This window comes from Lepus europaeus, chromosome 21, assembly GCF_033115175.1.
Source record: "Lepus europaeus isolate LE1 chromosome 21, mLepTim1.pri, whole genome shotgun sequence".
In the NCBI taxonomy this organism is placed as follows: domain Eukaryota; kingdom Metazoa; phylum Chordata; class Mammalia; order Lagomorpha; family Leporidae; genus Lepus; species Lepus europaeus.
The window spans coordinates 9608209-9622309 of NC_084847.1; the positions used below are offsets into that span (position 1 = coordinate 9608209).

The 14101-nt window shown below is 53.2% G+C and overlaps 1 protein-coding gene across 2 annotated transcripts; it reads right to left on the reverse strand.

The window, feature by feature from the left end:
• Positions 1 to 565: 565 nt before the first annotated feature.
• On the reverse strand, positions 566 to 12735 carry RSL1D1 (ribosomal L1 domain containing 1). Of its 2 annotated transcripts, none has more exons than XM_062179812.1 (9): positions 12602 to 12735; positions 11683 to 11822; positions 9524 to 9662; positions 8420 to 8568; positions 8232 to 8333; positions 4880 to 4973; positions 4674 to 4799; positions 3323 to 3637; positions 566 to 1118 (listed from the first exon to the last, which is right to left on the reverse strand). In XM_062179812.1, exons 1-9 carry the CDS (start codon positions 12692 to 12694, stop codon positions 816 to 818), a joined length of 1461 nt encoding a protein of 486 aa, XP_062035796.1. In that variant the 5' UTR covers positions 12695 to 12735; the 3' UTR covers positions 566 to 815. The 2 variants fall into 2 exon arrangements, with proteins under 2 accessions (XP_062035796.1, XP_062035795.1); XM_062179811.1 differs by having other exon boundaries at positions 3314 to 3637.
• Between the last annotated feature and the right edge of the window lie 1366 nt (positions 12736 to 14101).

The window sequence follows — 14101 nt, forward strand, 5'->3', positions numbered from 1 at the left end:
CAGGGGCCCAAGGACTTGCACCATCTTCTACTGCTTTCTCAGGCCATAGCAGAGAGCTGGATCAGAAGTGGAGCAGCGAGGACTAGAACCAGCGCCATATGGGATACCGGTGCTTCAGGCCAGGGCTTTAACCCACTGTGCCACAGCGCCGGCCCCAAGCATCTTCTTACAATGAATTTCCCTGTGTTCCAAGGGTTCTCCCAGCCATACAACCTGCAATTCTGGGTTGACTGGGGAGTCTGCACCACTCTGAGCTTAAGGACTTTCCCAGGCCGCCAAGTGCCCTGGTGTGGGTTGGCTCCCCATCCCCTACCCCCCACCCAGTTATGCTCCTGTCTCCACTAGGCACGATGCAAGTTGGGGTCTCTCTCTATAAATGACCCATGTTGTCTTCCCTGCCCCCAAGCATGCCACCTCAGGGACTCACCTCCACCTCAGCACGAGGGGCCAAGGAACCCACACTCGCCCCAAATCCTGCAGCTGATGTGTGACCAACGAGGAGAGAGATCACACCAACAGCCTCAAGTCACGCTGACAAGACTGACAATGCCACGGCACGCCTGCCTCAGAAGCCAATGATGTATTTAATAATAAAAAAATAGGACCATGGAGAAGCACTCTATCTCCCCTCTGTTGTATTAGTAAATACACACAGGAATGATCAAAAATAGATTTCACTTCACAGCACGGTTCTTACAACCAGGCCACGGTGAAGCCCGGGCCTCGCTCTTGGCGAAGGCTGCAGTGTAGGCTGGGCCTTCGTATCCCGTGAAGTTCCTTGGGCAGCTGACAGCTCCTCTGGCGGGTCGGAGACTTTAGGTTGACTGGAGCACTTTGGATTTCTTCGGCCACTGTTTGGGGGCGCTGGGAGCTTTCTTGGCAGATTTACCGGAAGTGGTGAAGAACTTGGCCTCAGGTTTTTTTGGAGTCTGTCTTGCGTCCTTTTTCCCCAGTGAGGAGCTTCTTTCTTTGTCTGTCTGTTTGATTTTTGGCTTCTTCCTTGGGCCTTTTTCGGGGGTCTCAGGCTCTGCAGCTTTTGGGGTCTCTGAAGCTGGCAAGGCCTTTCTCTTCTTGCCACGAGGTGTCTTGGGACCAGGACTCGTTTTTGAAGGCTTTTTCTAAAAATAATTACACAGCGTACAATTAGCATGATGATCACTTAAGCTAATGTGAAGTAGTGAAAAAACCCTCAAGCACTTTGGAGGCACTTAAAAAAAAATTTTCCACTAGCAGACAAGGATTTTAAGCAGTAGGGTTACCATGAATACAAAACAGGTCAAGTGCAGTCACAGCCTGGGACCACACCCACACGCTGGCGCCTGCTCTGTCCCGGCGGCTGGCGAGCCTTCTCTGAACACAGGGCAAGAGCGGCCCTCCAGTCTCAGAGATGTTCTACTCCCTGACTTGTGAGACAGCGCACCCCAGTAACTAGACAGGCACTATGAACACAAATAAAACCATTATCACAGAACCACAAAATACACTCTTCTGAAATCCAGGGGTTCCGATTTCTGTCAGGAACCGCTGGAGGTGATGTTCTAATTTACAGGTACACTCTAACACGCAGTAAACACACAGATCGGCAATGCAGCTGTTTCCTGTTGAGTCCTGTGCGCTGTACAGGACTGCATGTGGTACACGTTACAGAACTGACAGCTTGGTGAGTTTTTACACCAGATTCACCACAAACGTGTGAAACCTTGCTGTGACAGGGCTCACCAGGCCACTGGAATGTTTTAGCTTTTTTTTTTTTTAAAGAGTTATCTATTTATGTTTTTACTTGAAAGGCAGAGAGAGACAAAGATCTTTTCATCCTTCGGCTCATTCCCCAGATAGCCACAGCAACCACGTCTGGACCAGGTCAGTTCAGGAACCAGCGACCCTATTCTGGTCTCCCACGTGGGTAGCAGGGACCCAAGCAAACAGACAGCCTCTGCTGCCTCCCCGAAGTGCATTTACAGGAAGCTAGATCGCAGCGGAGCAGCTGGGACTCACCCCAGGGCTCAGATTCTGGACGGCAGGGCCGCAGGAAGCCACACAGCCTCCTGAGACAGGAGTGTCGCAGCTCCATGGCAGACTTAGAGCAGCGCCCTCGCACGTGCACTCACTGCCGTGCCGCCAAGAGCGCGCACTCCGCAGCTAGCAGCTCTCACCGGCCAGCAGCAAGGGGCTGCAGGCATGTATAATTCAAGGCACGCTGCAGTGGATTTTCAAAGCGGATCAGGGCAGAAAGTGGAGCATATGATTCTATTTCTGAAAGTGAGTCCTAAAAAGTCTTAAGAAATTTACTGTCCTGAGTCTTGTTTTGTTTGAAAGGCAGAGTTAGAGGGAAAGACAGAGAGAGACATCTTCCATCCACTGCGTCCCTCCCCAAAGGGCTGTAACGGCCAGGACTCTGTCAGCCCAAAGCCAGGAGCCAGGAACTTCTTTGGGTCTCCCATGTAGGTGCAGGGGCCCACGGACTTCAACTACCTTCCTCTGTTTTCCCAGGCATGTTAACAGGGAGCTGGGTTGGGAAGTGGAGCAGCCAGGTTTGGAACCGGCACCCATGCGTGTTTTCTGGCATTGCAGTGGCTTTACCTGCTATACTACCACACACCAGCCCAAGTCCTGCTTCTAAAGACCCAAGGTGGGGCCAGGGTTGTGATGCATGGTCAAAGCTGCCAGCTGTGTTGTTGGCATCCCATAATGGCACCAGTTCATGTCCTCACTGTTCCGCTTCTGATCCAGGTCCCTGCTAATGACCTGGGAAGAGCAGCAGCAGATGTCCCAAGTGCTTGGGCCCCTGCCACTCATGTGGACGATCTGGGTAAAGCTTCTGGTTTCAACCTGGCCCAGCCCTGGACCTTACGGCCATCTGGGAGCGAACCAGCAGATGGAAGATCTCTCTCTTTCTCCCTCTCAATAACTCTTCAGAATAAATAAAATATTTGGAAAGAAAACAAAACAAAACACCCCAAGCCCCTCTGCCTCCAGTGGTTCCTAACAAAATCTGAACTCCTGGATTTCGGAAGTTTACTTTGTGGTTCCTTGATAATGCAGCCCCATGCACCCTGTGTTTGCTGTGCCTCAGAGCCCAGGCAGAGGGGCTGACCTACAGCACCTGGGTTGGGACCAGGCCACCGTGACACTTGCACACTCAAATCTCGGAAGGTATCCCTGCAATTAAGTGATGTGTGACCGTCCATCACGCCCACACAACAAAGAAGGGTAAAGCAACATGGCTGCGCTCGTCCTGCCCATCACTTGTTACTTAGCGTATGCGAGCCTGACACACAGTGGCCACTGAACACCTGCCACTGTGGATACGAACCATCACTACCTCGGCACTTTTAGCTGGAGGCGTTCCTATTGGCACCAGCTGTGGAATTTCATCTTCGGAGTCCTCCGTCCCTTTCGGCTGGGCTTTTCCTTGGCCGGGCTTCTTGTGGGAGGCGGGGCTGGGCTTCTTGTGGGAGGCAGGGCCGGGCTTCTTGTGGGAGGCGGGGCCCTTCAACGCAGCACCACCCTCTGCAGGTGCCTTGTCACCCTTACTGGGGACTGGCGCAGCCTGGCTGGCCTGCACCGCTGACTTTTTGTTTTTCTTCTTCCGCTTCTGTTTCTCCTGGTTTTTCTTTCCTTCTTTTTTTTTGGCATCCTACCAAAGAACACGAGACATACTTTTAGCAGAAATACTTCTGCTGATTAAGCACTTGCACTTCCGAGTCCTCCCAAGCTCCTTGAGCTTGCGGGGCCTTGACGTGCAGGAGAGAACAAGCCCCACAAGCAGCACGGAACCTCAGCTTCCCCTTGTCTGCGAGTCCTACCCGAAGCATTTCACGTAATGGATTGGCAATTTACGTACTATAACGTGCAATTTCCAGAAGAAATCAAAGAATCCTAAGTAAAAACTCACTGGACTTGGTTACCGTGGCTTAGAAAACACTAGATCACGCTAACAAATGGCAAAGACTGACTTTTCTCTCACTCGGGATTCTTTTGCCACAGTAATTGGTAGCACTAAAAACTTATCAACCAAAATTGAGAGGCATCTGTTAGCCTAACTTAACCTTAAATTTTGCTCATCAACAGTCAATAAACTACATTTTAGGTTTTCTCCCTTAGCTACCTTTTGCCTCTGTACCAATCACTTATAAACCTCCGTAGCTAAGACAGAGTCAGATTTAAAATACCCGCTGGGTCAGTCACTGTGGCACAGCGGGTGAAGCTGCAGCTTGGAGCACCCACATCCCCTATCAGAGCACCAGCTCTAGTCCCCACTACTCTGCTTCTGATCCAGCTCCCTGCAAATCCACCTGGGAAGGCAGCAGATGACAGCCCCTGCCACCCACATGGGAGACCGGGATGGAGCTGCTGGCTCCCAGCTTTGGTCTGACCCAACTTCAGCTGTTGAGGGCATTTGGGAGTGAACCAGTGGAGAAGCGAAAAATGGATTCCTGTCACTCAGCCTTGCAAATAAATCAAAAAATTAAAATAATTAACTCAGTAATAAATACAAGCTCTATCTTAATGTATTTTATTCACACCAATATTAACCCATCTCACATGTAGCATGAGACCAACAAACCCAGAAGCACAAGTACCAGAAAATGAGAAGTCTCAGTAAGACAGGAAGAACGGTACCCAAGTCCTCGCCTTGATTAAGTCCACCCAGAACTGAAAACCCCCCTGACCTTGTTCTTCAGGGCCCGCAGGGACAATCTGCTCGCTTCGTCCACACTGCTGACAAACGAGGAGAAGATGGGCAGTGCGACGGACTTCTCGGTCTTCATGAACAGGAGTTTCACGCTCTCCCACTTCTGAAACAGACCAAGAGCGAAGTCACCTCTCACTCCTCCTCCTGACCGGGCCGTCAGCTGTTACCGCCGCAGGACCGTACCTCGGGCAGTTTCTGGGAGAGCCTCTCCGTGACGGCAATGACGTTCTCGACCACGTGCTGTGCCTGCATGCCAGTGTGACCGACGCGTATGGTGCTGAAATTGAACACAGTGCCAGACAAGTGTTCAAATGAAACATGGCAGGTCACCTGAGAAACAGCTACACAACCCTACGGCTGTTTTTGAAAGGTGGAAACAGCAGAATCTACAGGTTATATACACTGTACTTTAAAGGAGAACTATCATCTTTCAGGTACTGAAAACGTCGTGTCACAAACAGGTGGCTCGAGGGCTGGCCCTGACCACGTGTGAAGAGAGGATCGGCAGGCAGGCCAGAGGTGGTTCACCTTCATCCCAGAAAACCCCCAGCTGCAGCCATCCCTCCGCTGTGCCGAGGGGATGACCTCCTGACGGAGGTCTGCGCTCTTACAGCTCCACTCCCCTAACCCAGCTCCTTCTGAAATAAACAGCTTCTGTCTTCCGGCCAAGGGCAAGATCACCCCTTTGGTCAGAGCGGTGTGGGGTGTGGGGTGTGTGTGTTGGGCCACCAGTCAGGACGGCTACATCCATATCTGAGTGCCTGCGACAGGCTCCTGCCTCAATCTTCCGATCCAGCCGCTTGCTAACGCACAACCAGGGAGGCAGAAGACGATGGTGTGAGTCCTAGGGTCCCTGACACCCATGTGGGAGATCCAGAAGGAGTTCTGGGCTCCAGGCTTCTGATGGGCCAGACAGGGCTGTCAGGAGTAATTAGGGAGTGAACTGGTGGATGAAGACCTGTCACTCTTCTTTCAAATAAAAATGATTGAACTTAAAAACAAAACCCAGCGCAGCCACAAGCCAAGTGGGCTGCCCAGAGGGTCCTCCATGGGCGGCAGAGGGGCCACTGTTGCTGTGTCTGCCAAAGGAGGCTGGAACTGCAACCAAGGCTGCAGCTCCCTCCAGCAGGGGTCTCCATCCATGCCGCACGCAGGTTCCCTGGCCTGCAAGCGCTCTGTCTTCCCGGGAGGAACACGGCACACTGAGTTACCTGCTGGGAGTTGTGGCAGGGATGCTCCTCTGCTTCACACTGCTGCCCCTTTCTCCTGGCCACTCACTGACCCCACACACCAGGCCTCTGATACTGTAGCTAACCACACTTCCCATGAGCCACCGCCTCAGCGTCAGACTCTAACCGGGAGTGGGGGTCCAGGCTCAAGGACCAACTCTCTGGGCTTTCCTCGTGCAGGCAGAAGGCAACACCAATGTCCATGTGTCCTGCCCAGCCATCTCCTGCTCTGCCTTAGCGGGAGCTAAGTTTCCCTGGTGAGCAAAGTTACAAAATCTCTGTGGGCGCTGGTGCTGTGGGACAGCGGGCCAAACCACCATGTGTGATCCCAGAGTGCTGGTTTGAGTCCTGGCTGCTCTGCTTCCAATCCAGCTTCCTGTTAATGCGCCTGGGAGTGTCTGGCTCCTGTCCTTGGCCTGGCCCAGTTCTGGCTGTTGTGGGTATTTGGGGAGTGAACCAACAAACAGAAGATTTCTGTCTCACTTTCTGTCACTCTGCCAAATGAATGAATGAATAAATCTAAAAACAAAATAAAACTCTGTGGTCTGCTTTCCACCGTGTGTAACCTCTGGGTTTGCAGGAGCTCTGGGGATGGGCATCTCTGGGTGGAAGGGCCGTACCCTACTGGGAGCTCCCCTTCCCCACACCACAGAAGACCCCAAGGTCAGCAGACCAAGTGTTTTATACGGGGCAAAACTTGCTTCCACAGCTGCAAGCTACCAAGTACTCAGCCTGACCCACCTCAGCCTCAAGGACTGCACTGCTTTCTCCCCCCTAGGGAAGCAGTCACTGGCCTCAAAGGTCTTCTAGGGTATCCAAGTCCACACGTGGGGTTCACCTATCCCAGAATGCCAGGCAAGATTAAATCGATGGGAAAATACACACTGGACAGGCCGAGGCAACAGGACGGACACGGAGTTCACCTAAGAAGTGGGTCACTTTACGGGACGATATGATATCTCCAGAGGACAGTATAAAAACCCAGAACCTGGCCGGCGCCGTGGCTCAACAGGCTAATCCTCCGCCTTGCGGCGCCGGCACACCGGGTTCTAGTCCCGGTCGGGGCACCGATCCTGTCCCGGTTGCCCCTCTTCCAGGCCAGCTCTCTGCGGTGGCCCGGGAGTGCAGTGGAGGATGGCCCAAGTCCTTGGGCCCTGCACCCCATGAGAGACCAGGAGAAGCACCTGGCTCCTGCCATCGGAACAGCGCGGTGCGCCGGCTGCAGCGCGCTACCGCGGCGGCCATTAGAGGGTGAACCAACGGCAAAGGAAGACCTTTCTCTCTGTCTCTCTCTCTCTCTCTGTCCACTCTGCCTGTCAAAAAAAAAAAAAAAAAAAAAAACCCAGAACCGCTAATACACTACAAGCCGTCATCTGATTCTCCCGAGTACTGACAAGCCGCCCTGTCCAAACCACGGACATTAAAAATTGTGCTCCTCGAGCAGGAACGCCAGACGGTGCTGGTCCACTTCCACCACAGCAGGAAATGCTATTAGATCGCACTGTTCTAGAGAATGGAACACTTCTAAAGAACGGATTTTAGCTTAATAGAAGGATCTTGTTTTATCAATACTATCTGTTTAAAAAAGTTGATAGAAGTCACGAAATGTAAGATTAAGAGAGGGACCGGTGCTGTGGCATAGTGGGTAAAGCTGCTGCCTGCAGTGCCAGCATCCCATATAGGTGCCGGTTTGAGACCTGGCCGCTCCACTTCCAATCCAGCTCTCTGTTATGGCCTGGGAAAGCAGTAGAAGATGGCCCAAGTCCTTGGGCCCCTGCATGCACGTGGAAAGACCTGGAGGAAGCTTCTGGCTCCTCGTTTTGCATTGGCGCAGCTCTGGCCTTTGCAGCCAACTGGGGAGTGAACCAGCAGTTGGAAGACCCCCACCCCCTCCACTTTCCTTTCTCTGTGTAACTCTTTCAAATAAATAAGTAAATATATATTAAAAAAAAAAATTAAAAGAGGCACAAATAGGGGCTGGCATTGTGCCCCAGCAGGTTATGACGCCAGCATCCTATGCTGGCATTGGTTCAAGTCACAGCCACCTCACTTCTGCTCTAGCTCCCTAACACACCTGGAAAGCAATGTAAGATGGTCCAGGTGCTTGGGCGCCTTCCACACATCCGGGAGATTCAGATGGAGTTCTAAGTTCCTGGCTTTGGCATGGCCCAGCCCTGGCTCTTGTGGCCAACTGGGGAGTGAACCAACAGAAGGGGGATCTCTGGAACTCTCCTTTTCAAATAAATAAATAAATATCTTAAAAAAAAAAAAAAGAAGAGAGACACACATAAATGCCTTCCACCTACCTGCAAGAGCCATTTCTAGAGATGTTTAAGACAGTGCCGCTCACACAGTCATTGATCTCTTTTGATAAATTCTTGGCCAGAAGGTTCACAGACACTGGAAATCTGTGAAAACACAGGAGGCACTCAGCACACAAGGCATGCGCAGCATGGATTTCAAGTTGCTGCGCTCAGCCCCTGCTCAGACTTACTTCTTCCTCTGATAGAAATGCCTCCCCAGGTGTGAGGGTAAGAGCCGCCTGATTCTTGCATCAGTAATGAAGAAGTCAAAGCTCCCCAGGAGGCGGAGCTTGGCTTCATAGGCCTTATATTCTGTCTTTAAAGTTCGGAAAGGGATGATCTAGAAAACACAAAGGGTAAACACACAAAAAGTTAAGACCCTGAACAAGACGAAGTATTCACACAACTCGGGCTTGCAATCAAAATGTCCTAGAGTCACGCCCTCCAACGTTTAGTGACCATATGAGAAGCTAAAATGCACTATGCTACATGCTGGGGCTACTGAGAGGAACGAGGAATGACCGCGGCTCAAGAAACTCAGACCCAGGGCACAATAAAGACAAACACGTCAACTACAGAACAAAGGATGCTCTGGGACAGAAGGAGCAACTTTAAAAAAGTCCCAGCTGCTCCTCTTCCGATCCAGCTCTCTGCTACGGCCTGGAAAAGCAATAGAAGATGGCCCAAGTGCTTGGGCCCCTGCATCTGTGGGGGAGACCCGGAAGAAGCTCCTGGCTCCTTATCAGCCCAGCTCTTGCCATTGCGGCCATTTTGGGAGTCAATCAGCGGATGGAAGACCTTTCTCTCTGTCTCTTCCTCTCACTGCTTGTAACTCTACCTTTCAAATACGTAAACAAAATCTTAAAAAAAAAAAAAAAAAAAAGGGATGGAACACACCCTACCTAAGCCACCAAGAACCAAATTCAGGAGCACAGAATGGGGTGCAGCAGCTGGGCTGCCCCTCAGGACGCCCACGTCTGCTCTGGGTCCTGGCTACGCTGCCTCCCTTCCAGCTTCCTGAGCAGAGCGCGCCCTGGGAGCCAGCAAGCGACAGCTCAAGCACCTGGGCCCCTGCCACCCGCTCGGGAGGCCTGGCTCGAGCTGAAGCTCCTGGCCTTGGCCACGGCCTTCAGGGAATGAATCAGGAGGCGGGAAATCACTGTCTGTCACTCAAATACATTCAAAATAAAAATTTTTAAAAACCAGAAAAACAAGAAAAACACTCAACATACATCAGTATATATCACTTGAATTAAATCTTTCAAACGACTTGGAAATATTGACCTGCTTCCCACCTGAGAAATGGTTTTAATTCCATGCTTTTTCAGATGCTTTCTATAGAAACTTTCTGTGTTTTCAGGAGTCAAATTGGGTTCATCCTTGACAAATAAACAGACTTCTGCTAAATCCGAGCGAATGCCGTGAGGCAAGGGCCTGCAAGGAGCGAGAGGGAAGCGTTATCACAGACGGCCTCACAGTGACACCACCAGAATCCACGATGGCCCTGACGTACAACCTGTGTGCCTGGGCGTGAAGCACGTACTGCATGAGCACACCATCTGAAAAACACTGGCTTTCAACGGTACAGATCACAGATTTCAGACACAAGTAAACCACCACAAATACCCACAGGACCAAGTACCAATTAACATGTGGGATGGGGCCGGCGCTGTGGGGTTGTAAGAAGAGTTAACACACAAGCAATGACATCTACACTGACGCCATATTTACACGTTAGGTGCTCCTACACACTCATTGTTAGAATCACCTACTCTTACCTAGGCAGTCCTGATGTGAGACTTCACCTGGAAAACTGAGCTCCGTAAACAAGTTGAAACAGAAAACATGGATCAAAACAAGAGGGACCAGCAAACATACACTATTATGTTTAGTCTTCTATGGACAAAATAAAAAAAAAAACGAACCCAACAATGGCTTAACTGTCTCCGTAGGTCTACATGTGCTAAGGAAGCAACATTTCCTTCAGTTAGGAGAAAGCAAGCACTCAAACCCAGGGGATGGCAAAAACCACCAAAATGAGCAGTTGGGAAAAAAATCCTCAAAAACCGTAGCTTTCCAGAAGGGGAAACTATCTGAGCAGAGCTGTGGAATCAAGAATGCAGATGGAGGGGGCAGTGCCACGGCTACTGGGTAAAGCCACCACCTGAGGCGCTGGCATTCCATGTGGGAGCTGGTTCAAGTCCCAGCTGCTCCACTTCCAATCCAGTTCCCTGCCAATGCGCTTGGAAAAGCAGAGGAAGATGGTCCAAGTGGTTGGGCCCCTGCACCTGCATGGGAGATCGAGAAGAAGCTCCTGGCTCCTGGCTTTGGGTCGGTGCAGCTCCAGCTGTTGCAGCCATATGGGGAGTGAACCAGCGGATGGAAGACTTCTCTCTCTCTGCCTTGCTTCTCCTTCTCTGTAATTCTTTCAAATAAATAAAACTTAAAAGGAATGCATGGGGCTGGCACTGTGGCATAGCAGGTAAAGCTGCCGCCTGCAATGCTGACATCCCAAATGGGCACTGGTTTGAGTCCTGGCTGCTCCACTTCCGAACCAGCTCCCTGATATGGCCTAGGAAAGCAGCAGCAGATGATCCAAGTCCTTGGGCCCCTGCACCCACATGGGAGACCCAAAAGAAGCTCCTGACTCCAGAGCGGCACAGTTCTGGCCGTTGCAGCCAATTAGGGAGTGAACCAGCGGATGGAAGACCTCTCCCTCTCTGTGTCACTCTTTCAGGTAAATAAATAAATCTTAAAAAAAAAAAAAAAAAAGGAATGCAGATGGAATCTGTAAGCAATGAATCAGGCAATCTGGCTGGGGCATGGGTGGGAAGATCAGTTGTAAGAGAATCTGAAAATCTAAGTTATCTTCCTATTTCTAATCGTTCAACTTTCCCACTTTGTGGAGGGGAAGACCCAAGGACTTGGGTCCCTGGAAAGTTCTGCAGCAGAGCTGGCTTTCTCACAGAACCAGGGGCTTGACAGACAAGCCACGATGCCAGACAGGAGGCAGGACGTGCGGTCCCATTTGTATTTTGTGTTTTCATTTGCTAGATCTGGTAACTCTAGAGGACCTTTCTGAACTGAGATCCCAGCAATAAGAATGTGAAGTCACCGGATTTCTCTCCTGCAGAAAAGCTCCCCATCCGGTTTTCCTAACAACCTCAGGAGGTTGAGTCCGACGTGGAAAGAACGGATTCGACTAAAACACAAAAGCCGTGTACTCTACTCCACGTTCGCTCTCCCAAGCGCTAGGTTTTCCATGTAACGGACCTGATCAGGTTAGCTGCCCACCGAGGCCCCAGAGAACTGGTGAACTTTCTAGAAAACTGCATGCCTGCAATGGCTTACCATGACGTTACAGAATTTGCACGAGAAACAAAGGCACAACCGGCAGACGGACACTGAGGGAAGAAGCAGACTCCAACAGCCAAAGCAGAAAGCCAGCACTTACAGGGAGACCCTCAGCTCCTTTTTGGGGATTTTCCACAAAACCACCATCAAAAACAAACTGTCATTCTCGTTCAAGAGCAGTCCACTCTCCTTTCTCCAGGACTTGGAATGTGCCACCAGGACTTCCACCGCCTTTCGAATCTGCAACGTGGACACACACAGGGCAGTCAAATGCTTTTCAAACAGTTTAACACGGGGAACGGGCTGCGGCGCCGGCAACCCAAATGGGCGCCGGTTCGAGTCCCGGCTGCTCCACTTCCGATCCAGCTCTCTGCTATGGCCTGGGAAAGCAGTAGAAGATGGCCCAGGTCCTTGGGCCTCTGCACCCGCGTGGGAGACCAGGAATTAGCTCCTGGCTCCGGATAGGAGCAGCTCCGGCCGTTGTGGCCATCTGGGGAGTGAGGAAGACCTCTCATCTCTCTGAAATTCTTTCAAATCAATCAATCAATCAACCTTAAACACAACAACAAACCACAATTTAACACGCACCCTCCTCCCACACACTTTCTCCCTCCGGCTCCCACGTCGATTGGGGGCCCCACAATCAACGCACACTTGGAAACAGCGGCCCCCGGCACACCGCACAACCACAACGCGCCCCTAGTCTTCCCAGGGACCCCAACCCTGTGCCAGGCCCTCGGCCACAGCGCCCGCCGCGCATTCCCGAGAGGCCCGGTCACTAACGGCTCCGGGGAGACCTGGCCACGGCCCACCGTCCGGAGGCAGCACCCCAGGTGATACGAGCACCCCCACGTCAGAGCGCCAGGCCGCAGGGTGCGCAAACGAAGCCGCCGCCCGCCCGCCGCCCGCGCGTACCACGGCTCGCTCCGCACCCGACCCTCCGAGAGCTCCGGGGCCGCCGCGCCCGCCTCCAGGCCTCTCCGCCCGCTGCCGGGCCACCTGCGCCCGGAGCAACGCACCTGCTCTCCGTCCAGCTGCGCCAGGGAGGTCGGGGCCGTCGGAGTCGAGCCGGAGGCTGACGGTGACGCTGAGGCCGACGCCGAGTCCTCCATTTCGCTCCCACCGCGTGCAAACGCCAGAGCTGCGCCTCGTGCGCAGGCGCAACGCAGACCCGGAACCGGAAGTCGGGGAGGACACCGCGCTTACGTCACTTCCGGAGACGCGCAGCGCGGGTTCAAACGACCTGCGGGGGCGGCTGCTCCGGCTCTGAGGCGGCGAACCTGCGCCTCCACGGCCGGTGCGGGCGATAGCCTGGCGCCATCGCTGTCTCTTGTACCGGGACAAGAGCCTCGCGATCCTGGCTCCGGGCTGACTTGAGGCGACGCCTCCCTGGGGCTGGCGGGGACCCCGTGCGAACCCCGGGCGCGTGGCTGGGCGGCGCGAGGGCCGAGGGCCGAGGGCCGAGGGCCGAGGCGGCTTCTGCTGCTCAGGAGCTCGGGGTCTCCGGAGACGCGGGAGGTAGCGTCGTGGACCACAGACGGCGTGGCGGGGGAGCGCATGATGACTCCCTCCCGGCCCCCCGACGGCAGCCACGGGCCAGTGTCCCCGGAACCTTCCAGAAACCTTATGGCTAGTCCGTTTTTCGCTGTGTGGGTCGGTGCGGTTCAGGGGCCTGCTTGGGGACACCGGCAGGAGCCCGAGCCCGTGGCCTGTGCGTGCGGGGAACGTGGGGTGGGCACTCGGGCTGGTGCCCGCCGCGCGAGGCGTTGACCGCCCCGTCCCTAAATCGCGCTGCAGAAGATTCTTAAGGGGTCTGCACCTGCTTGCACCCGTCTCTTCTGGACTCTGGGGTGGGAGGGGGTTCGATTGAGCACTGGGTGGAGCCTTTGCACTTGACTCCAAGCCGAGGGGACGCGGACCGTGCAGGAGACAGCAAGTGGAGAGAGCAGTGGAGGCGAGGCTGGCACTTGACTCAGTCTGGCTGAGGGTTTAGCCTCCCTGGGAGAAATCGCAGACCCAGTGTTTCTAAGCTGATGGTGGGAGACAGTGGGAAATGAGGCTGTAGGACGGTTTCGTGGCCTTTAGGGTGTGCGTCTTCAGTGCCACGCTTTCTCCCAAGCCTCCCCCTGAGTGTGGGCTTGGCTGCGTGACTTTGTCCTGGCAAACAGAACACAGCAGTGATCAGAAGCCACTTCCGGGAGTAGGTGGAAGACTGGTTTCCACCTTGGGTGTTTTTCCCTCTCTCCTTCCTTCGCTTCCTCATCGTGAGGGGAAGCTGGCTGCCAGCCCATCCTCCCAGCATCGGTCACCCAGATGGCAACAGGCTCAGGGGAGACCCAGCCAGAACCACCCCGCTACCTGCTCCCAAGTTCCTGACGCAAACCTGAAGATAATAGATGGTGTCTTAAGCCACTACATTGGGGTAACTTGTTATCTATTAGGCCATAGATTTGTGGACACGCTGTCTGCAAACTCACCCGTATATTCTCTCCTGTCCTCACTTAGAAGTCTCACAAGTC